Source organism: Micropterus dolomieu, linkage group LG18 (assembly GCF_021292245.1).
Source record: "Micropterus dolomieu isolate WLL.071019.BEF.003 ecotype Adirondacks linkage group LG18, ASM2129224v1, whole genome shotgun sequence".
NCBI lineage: Eukaryota > Metazoa > Chordata > Actinopteri > Centrarchiformes > Centrarchidae > Micropterus > Micropterus dolomieu.
Genome location: NC_060167.1, coordinates 20,963,085 through 20,977,828, shown reverse-complemented (window position 1 = coordinate 20,977,828; position 14,744 = coordinate 20,963,085). Strand labels below are relative to the sequence as shown.

The 14,744-nt window shown below is 40.7% G+C and overlaps 1 protein-coding gene across 1 annotated transcript; it reads right to left on the bottom strand.

Moving 5' to 3' along the window:
• Positions 1 to 8,692: 8,692 nt before the first annotated feature.
• On the bottom strand, positions 8,693 to 14,462 carry atad3 (ATPase family AAA domain containing 3). The gene is made up of 16 exons (XM_046075794.1): positions 14,096 to 14,462; positions 13,492 to 13,568; positions 12,843 to 12,944; positions 12,680 to 12,739; positions 12,524 to 12,593; positions 12,244 to 12,409; positions 11,957 to 12,026; positions 11,283 to 11,438; positions 11,130 to 11,186; positions 10,914 to 11,039; positions 10,688 to 10,812; positions 10,529 to 10,580; positions 10,337 to 10,407; positions 10,030 to 10,197; positions 9,514 to 9,622; positions 8,693 to 9,369 (listed from the first exon to the last, which is right to left on the bottom strand). Exons 1-16 carry the CDS (start codon positions 14,286 to 14,288, stop codon positions 9,010 to 9,012), a joined length of 1,962 nt encoding a protein of 653 aa, XP_045931750.1. The 5' UTR covers positions 14,289 to 14,462; the 3' UTR covers positions 8,693 to 9,009.
• Positions 14,463 to 14,744: the final 282 nt, after the last annotated feature.

The window sequence follows — 14,744 nt, the reverse complement described above, 5'->3', positions numbered from 1 at the left end:
ATCTGTGATACCAGATCAATTAGGGCGTTCCTATCTATGGACCTGAGGCCACATACCAACTTACAAGGAATGTAAAGAGCAGAATGCTCCACCTATTTAACATTGCAAATATTGTCTGACTCACAATTTAGAGTGTTAAAAAAGTATCAGAATTAATGCAGCAGAGCCAGAGATGTCATCTGCTTTCTCCTTTATCAAAACCTGGCACCTACCTCTGCAGAAATAAACAATAATAGATACACCAAGCGTTAAAGGGTAAATTAAGCATAAAAAAGACAAAGGGAAAAAAGGAAAGCTCAAATTAGTTAGTTATTTTTTTGTGGAAAAAGCTTGTGATGTGGAAGGAGGGACTTGTGAGTTAAAGATTACTGGATGTCAACTAAAGGACTTTAAGTTAGATAGAACTATTCATTGGAAATGAATTATCAAAATAGAACCCCACAAAATCATCACCATTGATCATCAATGGTGATGATTTTTCTCAAATACAAACAGATATTGGTAGATCACGATACTATGGAACAGGGGAAAGAATATATTGATGATTAATGGGAGAATTCACAAAGCAGTTAACAAGGTTGTGGGCAGTGGGCAAACAAGTGGGGATTTAAATTTTCAGCTGAGAAAACAAAAATAGTAGTTTCAACCAGGAAAACAGTTCTCCCTCTCCCTGACATGAATCTGCAGCTTTATGGAAGAGCATTGCGGATGTTAACATGGACCAATTGTATTAACTAAATAGTGCAAAAGTGTCAGAAAGTCATAAACATCATGAGGTGCCTGAGTGGGGCTGAATGGGGCAAACTTCTCTTCAGCCTGGGCTTGATTACGGTAGTGTAGTGTATGGTTCAGCCTCAAAAACTCTATTGGAAAAGCAAATAAGATACAAGCTGTAAGACAGTAGTGTGGCGCAGTGAAGTCCTGGCTGGAGAGACACAGATAGACGGAAGCTGTTAAAGAAACTACTGGGCTAACCTCAAAGGACATTGCGGAGTGTACAAAATCAGTTCAACATTTTGAAACACAGAAAGGAAAGAAGAGGTCACGTTCAACAGCACAACAGCATAAGTTTACAGTATAAGTCTGGTGTGCATTTAATCACGGATTGCAATTAGTATGAACAAGATTTGGAATAAATATAAAAACATGAATAAACCTGTTGAGTGGATCCGGCAGTAGACCTTTCTTTGATTATATTGAAGAAAGAGGATTAATGGGTAGGATCTGATCTCAGGGCTTTCCAATCTTTTTTGCCTAAGTACCCTTTGATAGATGGGATGGCTTCATCGTTCAATGGTATCATTTAGTAGTTTTGGTTTACATTTGTAGCCTACTAGGCTACTGCCGTTTGGAGTGACAGAAACTGGTTGTTTCAACCATTTACCTTATCATTTAGCTTTTTGCAATCTTATTTCTGACCATTTTCTACAGTCTCAACTTACAATTGACTCATGTGGAAAACTGCCATAGTTGGCAAGTTACTGTGACAATAACTATAAAGATCAGCATCACACAAATGTCTGATCTTACTTGTGGGTTGATTTTACTCCTTAACACAAATATGAGCTTCACCGCTGGTTGCCAACTGGGTTACAACCCCCGACGAACCCAGTGTGTAATATTTCTGAGGATCTATTGACAGAAATGCAGTATAAGATCCATAACTGTTTTCACTGGTGAATAAAGACCTCATATAATGAACTGTTATGTTTTTTATCACCTTAGAATGAGCCATTTCTATCTACATAACCATGAGTCCCCACTTCCATGGACGTCGCCATGTTGCGGCATCATGTTTCTACAGTAGCTGAAAATGGACAAACAGGCTATACAGACCGCAATTCGCCACTACGTTCCTCTTCTTGTAGAATTCAGGCAGTGTAGAAGCTCATCACTACACTGAATACGCACATTTGAAGAAGAACAACAACAAGAAGTAATAATATACAGCAGGGGCCGTATTACAGAAACGTCCTAACTGGCAGATCCTATCCTAACTGCTTGGTAACCATGGTAATAAGGGTTAGGAACTGATTTAGGAAAAAGGCCATTACAGATTAACAGTTACTAAGTCAATGTTCCTTTCCTAACTTTAGATAAGAAAAGTGTAGCCTATTACAGAAGCATCCTAACTTCGTAAAATCTTAAATAAACTCTCCTAATTTTAGGATAACTGTTAAGCTGTCCTAACTTTTACTTTTCCACCAGGTAGTGTTTGCTAAGTCCTTTAATCCACATGGTTGCTCTTTAATTGCTTTTACAAAATCAACAAAATGTCAACAGGCGGAATTTGATTCTGGGTGGTGATGCTGCAGTGGATAAGATGCCTGCCTGTGGTGCGAGAGACCCGGGTTCAATCCCCCACTGTGACGCATCTACCAATGTGTCCCTAAGCAAGACACTCTAGTTGCTCTGACATAACATTAGCAATTGTAAGTCACTTTGGATAAAAGTGTCAGCTAAATGAATAAATGTAAATTGATTTGATGATAAAATACTCATTATTGGAAACATAATGTAAAGGCTTGATGTAACAAAAGGGTCCTAATGCAAGTCTTTGATAGGAGGAGATCGTTAAATTCAAGAAATAGGCCTACACGAAAAACATGATGACATTAGCCCGCAGCCTTTATTATGATTATTAGCCCTTTTTTTTTTACCTTCATTATTAACTTTCCCGAGAAGAGTAGGCTATGGGTTTCTGCCGGGGTCAGCGAGGGAGCACAGGAGGAGCCACCAGTGGTTTCATCTGCTCTTTGGACACTACAGTGGCCTGTGTCTTCATATCACTGTAAATGGACAGCATCAGCGCTCCACTGGGTGCCAGATAGGGTAACATGGGGTAAGAAGCCCCCTCAGTTAAGACGCGCCCCCATGGTAATTCTAACAAAAAACATTTCTTCTGGCTGCCCCTAGTCTCACTGAACTAATAATGTTCTCTGTTTCATCACAATTATTTAAGTTATTTGAAAGCTATTCTGACCTAATTTGATCAAATTTTTTTGTCAGTTAAAATAAGTTGTACATTTTTTTTATTGTGTTCAATTTATATATATATATATGTATATTTACATTAAGTGGAGCCTTAAGTTATGCAATTGTTTAGAGTGAAAGATTTTATAGTTTTTGGTTAAAGTAGTAAAATGCTAGATCAGTATGTTTGGGGTAAGATGCATAAGACACCATAGGGGGGAGGGGGCATCTTACCCCATAGTAGGGGGCATCTTACTCCACTAGCTGGGAAAAATGCCTTTCTCCTAAAATTTACATTTGATTAAATTCAAATTATTTTCTCAACTATAGGTATTTATTTTACTTTATATTATGTTACCCTAAGCATGGCCATCACCAAGATATAAAAGAACCCTATAAAATATTATTTTATGTGTCAACAAATAGACATTGAGCTTAGGGGGGGCGTCTTACCCCACTCTACCCTATGCGGCGCAGACTGCGTCCACTATTTTAGCCCACTCTCTCTCTTTAATCTCCCCAGTTAAGCCTTATGTGGATTTGGATTTCTCGACGGAGGTTACCAACAACTCTAAAGTTGATGATACACGGGGAAACTTTTTGAGCAATGTTGCTGGGCAATCTTGCTAGTGGCAAGTTCGACTATGTTTTGAACGCATAGTGGCGGTGCGGGGTGGGTGGCGGAGTGGTGGGGGAAGGGGATTACGGTAATAATCTTTACTCATTACCAGTGACGGCAACGTTGCCCTGCACGATTGCTCTAAAAGTTGCTCTGTGTATCATCAGCTTTAGTCATCTGACTTGAAGTTCAGTGATGGTTGTTGTTTCTGCTCCATTTTCAGGTTATGTTTCATTAAAAAAAAAAACCACCAAAAAACAGTAATTAAAAGCCCAAATTGAGAAAAATCCTATCTTTGACTCTTCCTATCTTAACTTAAGACTTAAGATAGGACAGTTCTGTAGGCTAATAGGGCCCCAGGTGTCAGAAAATAAGTTTTGCATCTGAGGCATTTTTTCAACGATTAGATGGGGGGGTGAGAATATAAGCATTAATTAATTAACGCCAACAATTATTTTATCACACGTTAACGTAGTTTTTATTATTATTATTTTGAAAGTAGGCTAAACAGTCAAACAATTGGTCACAGGAGGGGAGGGATGTTGATCAGCCTGCAAATCAAGTTGTGTCAAGCAAGCTACAGACTCTTTTTAATGTCGTTCAGAATTTTTCATAGTAAAAGCTATCAATTCAACTCGAAAGAAAGTATTGCAGCAAAAAACGTTCTAGCTCTTTTAGTTTGCAGACAAAACCACTAAAGAGGAATTGATTATGTGAGTAACTGTTGCTGTCATAACTGAGATCTGTTTCAGCACTGCCAGATATTATTGCTGGCGGGCACTTTTGGCGATGGTCCATAATCACAGAGAAAATTAATGTGTATCCCATGTCAATGTTTGTATAAACTTTATCTATTATGTGGTTTATAATGCTGTGGTGCAGAAACAGTGACACACTCTTGGCTTACGTTTTCCATATTATCTGTCAGTGGACAAGCCGCAATAACATGGTTTTACTGAATAATTAAGTAAATATAATTTCTTAACCCTTAAGCAGCCAACGTGCACCAGGAGATACACACTGTTTAACATCATCTAGAGGACATGATTAAAGGTTTTTACCCAATCAACTTATCATTTATCAACAGTCTTGCTTGGTGTTAGTATCTTGGTCACATGATTTGGTTCAATTTATCTGTTATTGTTTAGTCAGCCTGATCAAAATTCTCCGTGGCCGCCAGAGGTGCAGGACATGCTGACCATGACATATGTAATTACATATTACACATATTTGTTTTCAGTAGAAAAAATATATATATTAATGAAAGTATATCCCTGTGACCCTGTACGCAGGATAAGCGGTTGACGATGGATGGATGGATGGATGGATGGATGAAAGTATATATGAGTATTGTCTTAATATGCTGATGAAGAAAATATGGTGTCATTGTGTTTGTGGAGTTTTTCAGCAACTTTTAATGTATATGTATCCCACGAGATACATTGCCAGATTAGGGGTAAAAAATGGTCAATGTGTGAAATTTAGTTTTAAACTGGAGGAAATGTTAGTATACACTGCATAAACAGTAGGGGTGGGGGGGAAAATCAATACAGCATAGTATCGCGATATTTTCCGTGGCAATATTGTATCGATACACAGGCGTCAAGTATTGATCTTTTATTATATAAATTGTACATGAGAATTTTACTTTTTGATACTATTATAATAAAATCAATTGCTTTTTCAGTCCATGAGAAAAAGTTTTCCTTTGGGGACACACATTTGAAGTTGGGAAAAAAGTAATGAATTACAATATATCGCAATATGTTTAAAATCGCAATAATATTGTATCGTGACAAAAGTATTGTGATAATATCGAATCATGGGGCCTCTGGTGATTCCCATCCCTAATAAACAGATATTATCAGGTATGAAGATTATGACAGTATAACCATATTTTTTAACTCATTTTATGGCAGCAGAAAGGCGATTAACGTTAGAGAGATGAGAGTGATAGAGCAGTGGTTCTCAAACCTTTTCACATCAGGGACCCCTAAACTAACACAAATTAGACCACAGACCCCCATTTGATAAGATTTAGTCTCCGGGTCCCCTATCTGATGGGATTTTTGCTTTTAGATGTTTTATTACAGAAAGTGTATGAAACCCATGACCAAAATAGTGAGACACTCTGTCACTGTGCTACTAATGGATAGAATTATAACAAAAATAAAGTATTCCCCTTTTTGGTGGGGACCCCCTAGAACCCCCGCAAGGACCCCTGGGGGTCCCCGGACCTCACTTTGAGAACCACTGTGATAGAGGACATCCCATCAAGCTCCTCAGACTCAGACTCCAGTGATGAAGATGAGGAAATCATGGAGATAGAGTCAGCGAGTGATGGTAGCTATTCTGAGAAGGAGAAGGAGGAGGACATGGATCAAAAGTCCAAAAAAGCCAAGGGATTTAGGTGACAGTGCTTTTATTGAGGGACATTGATATGTGCAATCTTGAAGAAAGTGCAATTCATAATAATTATAGTGTAAAACACCCATGCATTAACTTGCAATATCAATAGAACTGGAAAGGAATGACAAAATGATGTAATATGATGACTGGTGGTTGTCACGAATAGTTGTGATATTTACTAAAGGTAGCATGCTAATCAGCTAACTTTAGTCTCGACCTGCCTGCAATGCCACTTTGTACCTCAAGAGTCACTATGGTGTTCAGTACCTGTATGAGCAATCCACAGTACCTAAAACTGTCGATTTTCCATTTTAAGATCTATATACACACAGAATAAGATAGTTATGTGTAGTGGTGTGTTTCTCTGCAGGCTTACAGGTTTTTATCCTTGCTCTTGAATGCACCTCTGGAGCCTCAAATTAGCTCCACCCAGATCAAACCCCCTCATTAGCTGAGCTTATTTAAGGCAGCTGTAGCATCATCGCTGTCTTTGCTTTTTCCCTGCCTGTCAGTTGCCACATGAACCCTCTGTGACATTTAGGTGGATGAGTGAGTAAGTAGGGTATGATAACTACCTGAGGTAACTGTAATTTACTTTTATAAATCTGTTGCTAATGTGTTTTTAATTGTAGGTTGTCAGCTGCTGTTTTGCCTTTTGTTAAATTAAGATTTTAACCATTGTTGCTGGTACACTCTGGCTGTAGTGCCTCCAACCGCCACTCCCCTCGTTGACTATGTTTGTATTTTAGATATAACCAACTGGTCTATTGTGTTTTATTCAACTTCTTGTTTTGTTCTTTTCAGTGGTTCTAGTAGTTGGCTTGTGGTGGAGGCTAGGCACGCTAGTGTGGGTTCCTTCACTGATTGTAGTGTTAACGGCACTGGGACACGATTTGGTAGTGACACGATTTGCAGTGAACCGGTTTGCAGTGACTTTCGATTGCAGTGGGCACTTGTGATGGTTAAGTTGATGCACCTCTGGAGCGCACCCTTAGATTGCCTCCCCACAGCTGGCCCTGGCCCACTGTCTATTTGTTTGATTCAATAATCAGTAATAACTGGGAGTGTATTGTTAAAAATAAAATGAGTAACTTGTTTGCCAAATTTGTAAACTTTCATATTCCATGGTAATTTTGATTATTTGTATTATTCACCATCCTCTTTTCAGGCACTTCCAGTTACAATTATCAATAAATAAGTTATTCTTTTGGAGCCACGTCTCTGTCTTACTTCAATAAACCTGTGTAGCCTTTGTATAAAGGTTTAGTCAAAGTAGAAATGGAGCATTTCCTGGGGTTGAAGTCTGCAGGTGGGGTTGTCGGATGGTTCGATTCTGGTGGTGGTTACTCCTTTTAGCGTCCCCACCAACCTGGCCACATTCGGTACAGGTGTCTTGTGAGGGCTATACTTAAGTTTGTGTGGAGTAAGTGGTTTTGACAAACAAGAACATATCACTTCTCCATGAAATGAAACATTAATGTTAACTATATTGATCTTAATAGGGCAACATATCCTGGGAGATGCAACTCATCTGAATTAAAAAATATTAAATATTGGAAATGTGTTACTTGGTTGCAAACAACATAAGTTATAACACAATATTTTTTACAACTAATTTTCCACTTCTGCCTGCTTAAGGGTTAATATATCTACCAAAAACTAATTTCTTGACTGGCTACTCTCTGCTGTCTCAGACACCTTTTGTCCTGTCAGCCACTGTAGCTGTCCTATGCTCTTTGACAGGGGAGGGGGCAGTGGTAGACTGGACAGTGGGTTGCAATTTGCAACCCTCACCACTAGATGCCACTAAAACTTACACATTGAACCTTTAAGATAATGTTAGTATTGAGTAAAATTAAGTCTTAATTTATATTTATAAACATTTGTTTAAAGTAATAAATCATTAAGATACCAAACATGAGATTTATCAGCTATGTCTTATTGTTTAGTGCAAAAGTAAAGTAGGCACAATGTCCAGAAGTTCACATCCAGCTCTCAGGGGACCATGTTTGTTTAGACACCTTTGCAGGATGGTGGGCTTATATTATAGTGACATTAACAAAATGAGGGGAATAACTTTAAATTCACATAGGGTAAGTTCATCTTAAGTTATATTGTTACTATCTGCATAAGATTTATTAAATTCAGTAAGATATTAATCATGGATAGGCTGCCTCCCTTGACAAATGTGAGGTGACCTTGCTGCGGTGCTGTACACTGGAAATAACATGTGACAGGCTCACCTGGAGATCTGACATCTAAACTGGTTGTAGGACCTACAGTCCACATCAGAGAAAGGGTATCCATTCAAGTAAGAGTATTAAGTCTTGCAACTAATTGATTTTCTAAACTGTTCCTGTACAACCTAATGGAGCCATCCTATGTCTGACAGGGAGTTTTATCATTTGGCCTATTCAAGACGGACAGCTTCATGCCCTTGACTTTGTTTTGCAGAACCAATCTTAACCCTTCCCCTCCAGTTATGTACTGTGTTGCTGTAACCTGTAGCAATATCATTGCAAGGTCTAATCTTTCCAAATAGTATATCTGCATTTTATAGGGTTAAAATGTAGCTGTAGGAGATTTTTACTCAATTGTCTTTATTATTCAAGTGTCTTCAACTGTAATCCAAGCAACATTGTAAAATTTAGCAACTGTACCCCAAAAAGTTTGTAAGAAGCACCAAAACTGTTACTGTTTATAAAAAAACAGATCCGTTTAATCATTTCAACAGACACTTCACTGTGCACAACACTTATATACTGTTATTACAGACACAGTCCGGTTTCCATGTCAAGTACACTTTTACAATCTATACATTATATATTAGACTGAGTCTCAGGCGTCATTTATGTTTTGAAATGTTAACTGATTATCTCCCCCCAACCCGCTGAACTCATCTGTCTTCAGCAGTCCCACAGACTTTAAGACGTAGACTGACAGACTAGCCGAATGAGCAGGACACTAATCTTCTTAATCGAGGCCACCCCACCGAACTACTCTAAAACTCAAACTGGAGTTCCATCTTTTGGAGGAGACGATCCAGTTTTGTCTTCCTTTTCCAGCTGAGCTTTGACAGCGCCTTCACAGTCCTGTCCAGCTGGGGAGGCTTCTTGTTTTGTATTCATCTCAAGGACTGGAGCGATCACCTTCTTGGCCTGAGGTGCCTCCCTGAGGGGCAGAGTAAAGTCCATTTTGTCTCCACCTGCTGTCTTCCCAGCTGGGGGAGGTGTAAGGGTCTTGGTCTGAGCCTCTGCCTCTCCATGCAGCCAGTCCATCTTCTGAAGGTGTTGCTTGATAGCGTCATCAACTCGAGCGTCGATCATAGCCTCGGTCAGGACGCCATCTTCAGAGGAATATGCTGCTGCCTACAAGAGAACATGAGACACATTCATTTACTTTATGAAAAGTATTGTAGCATTTTGAAGTAAAAGGACTTATATTGAGATTTATACTGCAGTTTTTAAACAAAGATGACTGCTATAGACTGACAATGACTACAGGGCACATACCTGCCAGGCCACACCCAGCTTGGAGATCTCTCTTCCTGACATGCCCTCTGTCCGCTTTGCTATCTCTGAGCACTTTTTACCATAGTCAAACTGGGCCAGCTTCATCCTCCTGCACAAACAGACACACAGACAGATGAGGAGGACAAAATAAATGATTCATCCACTCTTTTGCTAGCCAAGATGCAATTTCTTTCTGACTTTGTTGTGTTTTTGGAGCTCAGTTCATTGCCTCCGGGTCTTTGTGTGCCTCGCTCCTCACCTTTCAGCCTCCATCACGCATCTGATCTCCCTTTAATCAAAGCCTCAGCATGGCCTTCATCTCAAAAGGGCCTGAATCTATATTACTCCATCAAATACTATGACTCCTCAAAGCCACTCAGAATTAATACATCTACATGTGAGTGAGTAGACAGTTACCAAACCTAATTATTTGTTTCAGTATGCAGCCCTAGTGTTCACTTGGTTGGCTTCAATGGCCTATTAACAGCTGTGTTGCTGTGTGGGGATTGTACTCACTGCCTCCCTCCAGTGGCGGGTTCCAGCACATATTTGTCAAAGTACAGCCGCACCAGCCTCTCCCTCTCATCGGGACCCGGCAGAGCAAAATTCACTATTTCATCTATGCGGTCGTTTATGGCCCAGTCAAACTGCTCCGGTTGGTTACTGGCCAACACCAGCATGAACCTGCACACAGAAATCAGTCACCTTAGAGACGTGCTGGGAAGTCGGCAAGTTGGTACAGGCAAGGTAGAATGAAGCGAAGAGTACAACACATTTAAAGGTTTTAGCCCAAATTGTGTACAGAATATAAATACATCTTTACTTGTTGCTCTGTTCTCCGGTGCGATACAAGAATGCATTCAACGTGGCTCTGAGGTCTTCACTGATCTTCTCCTACAAAAAAACAAGCGTAAAGGCACATTATGTAGTTAAAGATAAGTCAAGGAGAATTTAAAGGGTACATTTGTGACAAAACATCCAGGGATTCTGGGAAATTCAATACATGCAGACTTACAGTGGATCTCTTGCGAAGGAATGCATCAGCTTCATCAACAAAAAGGAGAAGTCTGTAACAGGATAAAAACGCATGATGTGTTTTTTTGTTTATTAGAGCTGGAGTGGACAGAATTGCTGCTTGTATTTTTTTTTAAAAATAGAACATCAAGTAGCCTACCCGCGTCGACTCGTGTTAGCCCAGTCAAACACTTTGTGCATTGCGGTGACACCGTCGCGGCCCATGGGTGCCACATCACCACCAGTCATAATCGCATAGTCCATCCCAGAATGCATTGCCAGCTTCTACTCATTATAAAATGAAATGTCTCACAGTTAGACAAAGCATTACTTTGCATCTATGTAAATGTTTACACAGGTCGTCATTCAGTCCTCCTCAGGTATACCTTAGCAAACAGAGTTTTCCCTGTGCCTGGGGGGCCGTACATGAGGATATTTCTATACAGGCCATTGTTCTGCCTTGTGTTTCTTGTTGCTATTGCGACATCACGCACACGCTCTTCCAGGGAAGGCTAAGAGATAGAAAAGTGCAACAAGCGGTTACAAAACTTTAAAACCACATGTCGGTTAGATCCTTTGTAAAGATTTCAGTGTCCACTTACATTGAGTACGACTCCCTCAAGAGCGTCCTGAGGTTTGCTCTTCAGCCGTTTGGCCGTCTGAATAGTTAAGATGGAGCGACAGAAAATGTATAATTAGCATATTATAATCTGCAGTTAACGAAATGAGCAAAGGATCAATTGCCAATGAGCTACCTTCACTGGATGCTTGATCGCCTCTCCCACAGTGAATCGGGACGTCTCCCGCACCAGTGAAGGCTTCCCAAGCCTGGCCTCGATGTAACGTCCCGCCACCCCTGTTGCGTTTCGGGCTGAATAAACACCTACAGCTAAGAGGGTCAGACCTGCCACCTGTTGATGTGATGGAACGCAGACGAAACATTTAAAAACTATTCACTGCAAGAAAAGGGAAAAACACTCAATTTAAACCCATTTCAGATTTGCCCAGACAGACAGTCCAAATGGTCAAATGGAAATATATGGCTACTTGAGTGTATTGGATGTCACCACTAGCAAATGGAAACACGTGTAGAAGAAGTCACATGTGGAGACAAACTCTACTTGTTTTAACCATTTCTGCTTTAATTTTTGTTAAGGACTGAATGTGTGAGTATTCAAAGATGTCTGAAGGTAGCCATCATTAAAAAAAAAATGTAACAACGTTTATGAATGCACAAGCTTCAGTCTGTGTGAATTACTTATATCTGTAAATACATGCATTTGTTGGTTTACACCAACTAACCTTTATTTTACATAAGAAGTTGTATTTCTGAGGACTCATTTGGTTTACCCAGTCTAACTTTCCATCAGTGGCAAATGCAGCTCTTGTTATGTAGTAAAATGACTGTGGATGGAAACAGATGTCTTACCGTGGCTGTGACTTTGTCCCAGTCTGACACAAAGGCCCTGAATCCTTCTCCAAACACAGCACCAGCAGTCCTAAAACCAAATACCAGGTAACTGTCAGCAAGATGCAACTGTTGATTAACCAGTAACATACAAAACTGACCATTCATAGGTTGTATACTGGCATATTGGAGAGTGTTTTTAGATATTGAAGTTTTGAGTTAAGAGTTACATGGTTCGGGAACATAAATAACCACAAATACACTGCAAAACCACAGTGTGAAATCTTAAATGAGTCTGTGTGTCTTACTTAATGGACTCCAGGACAGTCTGTCTGTGTTCTGCAGCCTTCAGACGGATCTGCTCACGGATAATATCGGCATTCTCCCTCTCTACGCGAGCTCGGGCTTTAGACTCTGCCTCTATACGCAGAAGCTCATTCTTGTGCCTCAGCTCCATCTCATGCTCTATCGTTGCTGGAAAAAAAATAAAATAAATAAAAACACGACAAAATGCATGAACAACCGCTCAGCATCTTCACAACCTTCCACAAAGCCCAGTCACTAGCGTTAAAGTGGTGAAGTCTCTACCTTTCCTCATGGCCTCCTGTTTCTGTACAGACTCCTCCTGTCTGCGAAGGTTCTCCTCATTCAGGGCTTGCTGTTGAAAAAATATTTTTAAAAAATAACTTTGGTACTGCGTCTGATTTTAAAGCCTTGTATACTAGATGTAGGAGAAGGCCTCACCTGTTGCCGTAGTTGGTCCTCATATCGCTGTCTGGCCAGCTTATCTTGATACTGAGCTCTCTGTGGGACAGAAATGTGTCTAGTTCAGGGCTGCAATATACTTCGATTTGTCCTTTACTTTAAAAATACTAAAAAGAGAAGGACAAAGTGCTCCCGTTCTCACCGCTTGATGCTGCTTGGTCTCCTCATTCAGAGTTTTCCTCCTCTCCTCTCCCTGGATTCGTATCTGGTCGCCTTTGAGCTGCTCAACTGCTGCTTCGTACTCCTGTTAGAGGGGCGCAGAAAAGACGCCAGAAATCTATCAACCCCAAGAAGCACATATAAATCCACTGCAACCACATGACCAGCTGGGTTGTGCCATGAAAGTCCTCAAAAAGCCACATAAGTATAAAGACACGGGACTACATTAGACTTTCACGTAGTAGCATTACACAACTTGACAGATATCAAGTGGAAATAAACACTTTATTTATACGTGACTGCTATTTTTGACAAACTATGTGTGACGGTTATCTTTAACTCCCTAAAGCCCTAATACATAGAGATAATTAGAAAGTATAGTTGTGATATATAGCAAATAATGTGCAATATTTACTGTATATACTTTTTCTATTCTCCATTTTCTCCTATGTTTAACTTTCATATTGTAAACTACAGCGACAGTAACCCCTCAAATATATAAATATAGTTAATCATATGATGTTGTTTTAAATTAGCACTAGAGAAATTAACTTAATTCTCTGGAAAAGTGCTGGCGTCCTGCTGCAGATCAAGACAGAATCAGTAGTCTAGTATGTGTGTTTCAGCCATACCTTCACTTTAGTCTGATGCTCCAACTGAGTGGTCTGCTCCTGCATCCGGGCCAAGTCCAGAGCTTCTTTGGCATGTCCTGGGGTGGAGGAGAGAGGCAACAACACAGAGCTGAAAGGTGTGATGGCTTCAAACATGGAGATCTTCAGTTAACAATGGTGGTCTGACTGACTCCTGACAGTCCATGTCACATCTCTTCCACTTTATACCTCCACTCACTTGTGAAGTGAAATCATGAACACAAAACAAGGTGGAAGCAATTGGTGAACCATTGCATGCATGGTTGGAACATGTGGAATTTGGATGTTGCAACCCAAATTGCAAGGTGATGACCTTTGAACCGAGTCCACTAGTTTGAATGAAGGTGAGAGCAGCACAGCGTTGTTCTCATAAGCAACCAACAAGTTCACAAAGATGACATTAACATATGTGTAAAGATGCTGGCTGTGAGTGTGGGCCTCTTTACTGAAGCTGCTGCACCACTGACCACCACCATGAAGCAGAGAGGAGCTGGGGTCTCTCGGGGTGCAGTAATGTTGTTACAATGTAGAGAAACCTCCACTCCGGTGACAGCCACCGAGCTAACAGGCCCTCCCGATAACTTACGGGACTTGTCGAGGTCCTTGGCCGCCTGGGCAGCCCGCTCCAGCCCGGTGGGATCGAAGTTGCTCCATTTGTCCTTGGGTTTATCTCCGCTGCCGCTGGAGCCTCCGGCCGGCGGGGGTGGCGGTGGAGGCTGAACCGGCAGACCGGGAGGCACTTCAGGCTGCCCCTTGTTCAAGCCGAACAGCCACGACATTTTTTAAATGAGAATAAATAACAGCGTTTAGCCGGTTCTGTGAGGAGCAGCTTCAGACCTGTCACTGCACTTCCTCCACACGCGTGTCACCCACCAACCTCCTGCGCAAGTGCAGCAGAGAGCGCAGAGCTGTCTGAACACCAAGAACGACGATTGGCTGGGAACAAGTACTTCTTCTTCTCATTGGCTGTGACAACAGTTGTCTTCAGTAGAGGTCATTTATGTAGTCCCACCCAAAATCATTACGGTAGCCGCAGAGGGTCATAGTAGATATAATTCACATGAAAGGTTTCATCAGTTTGTTTCTGGTTTTAAGTCACGGGTCACTCACATTGCTGTATGTGTCCTTAGCATCTCAGTTTCTAGCATGGAGCACTCACTGGTTTAATCTCCGCAGGATCGTCAGAAATAAATGTTGGACTGGGGGGAAGGTTTCAAACCCGGGTGTTTCTCAAG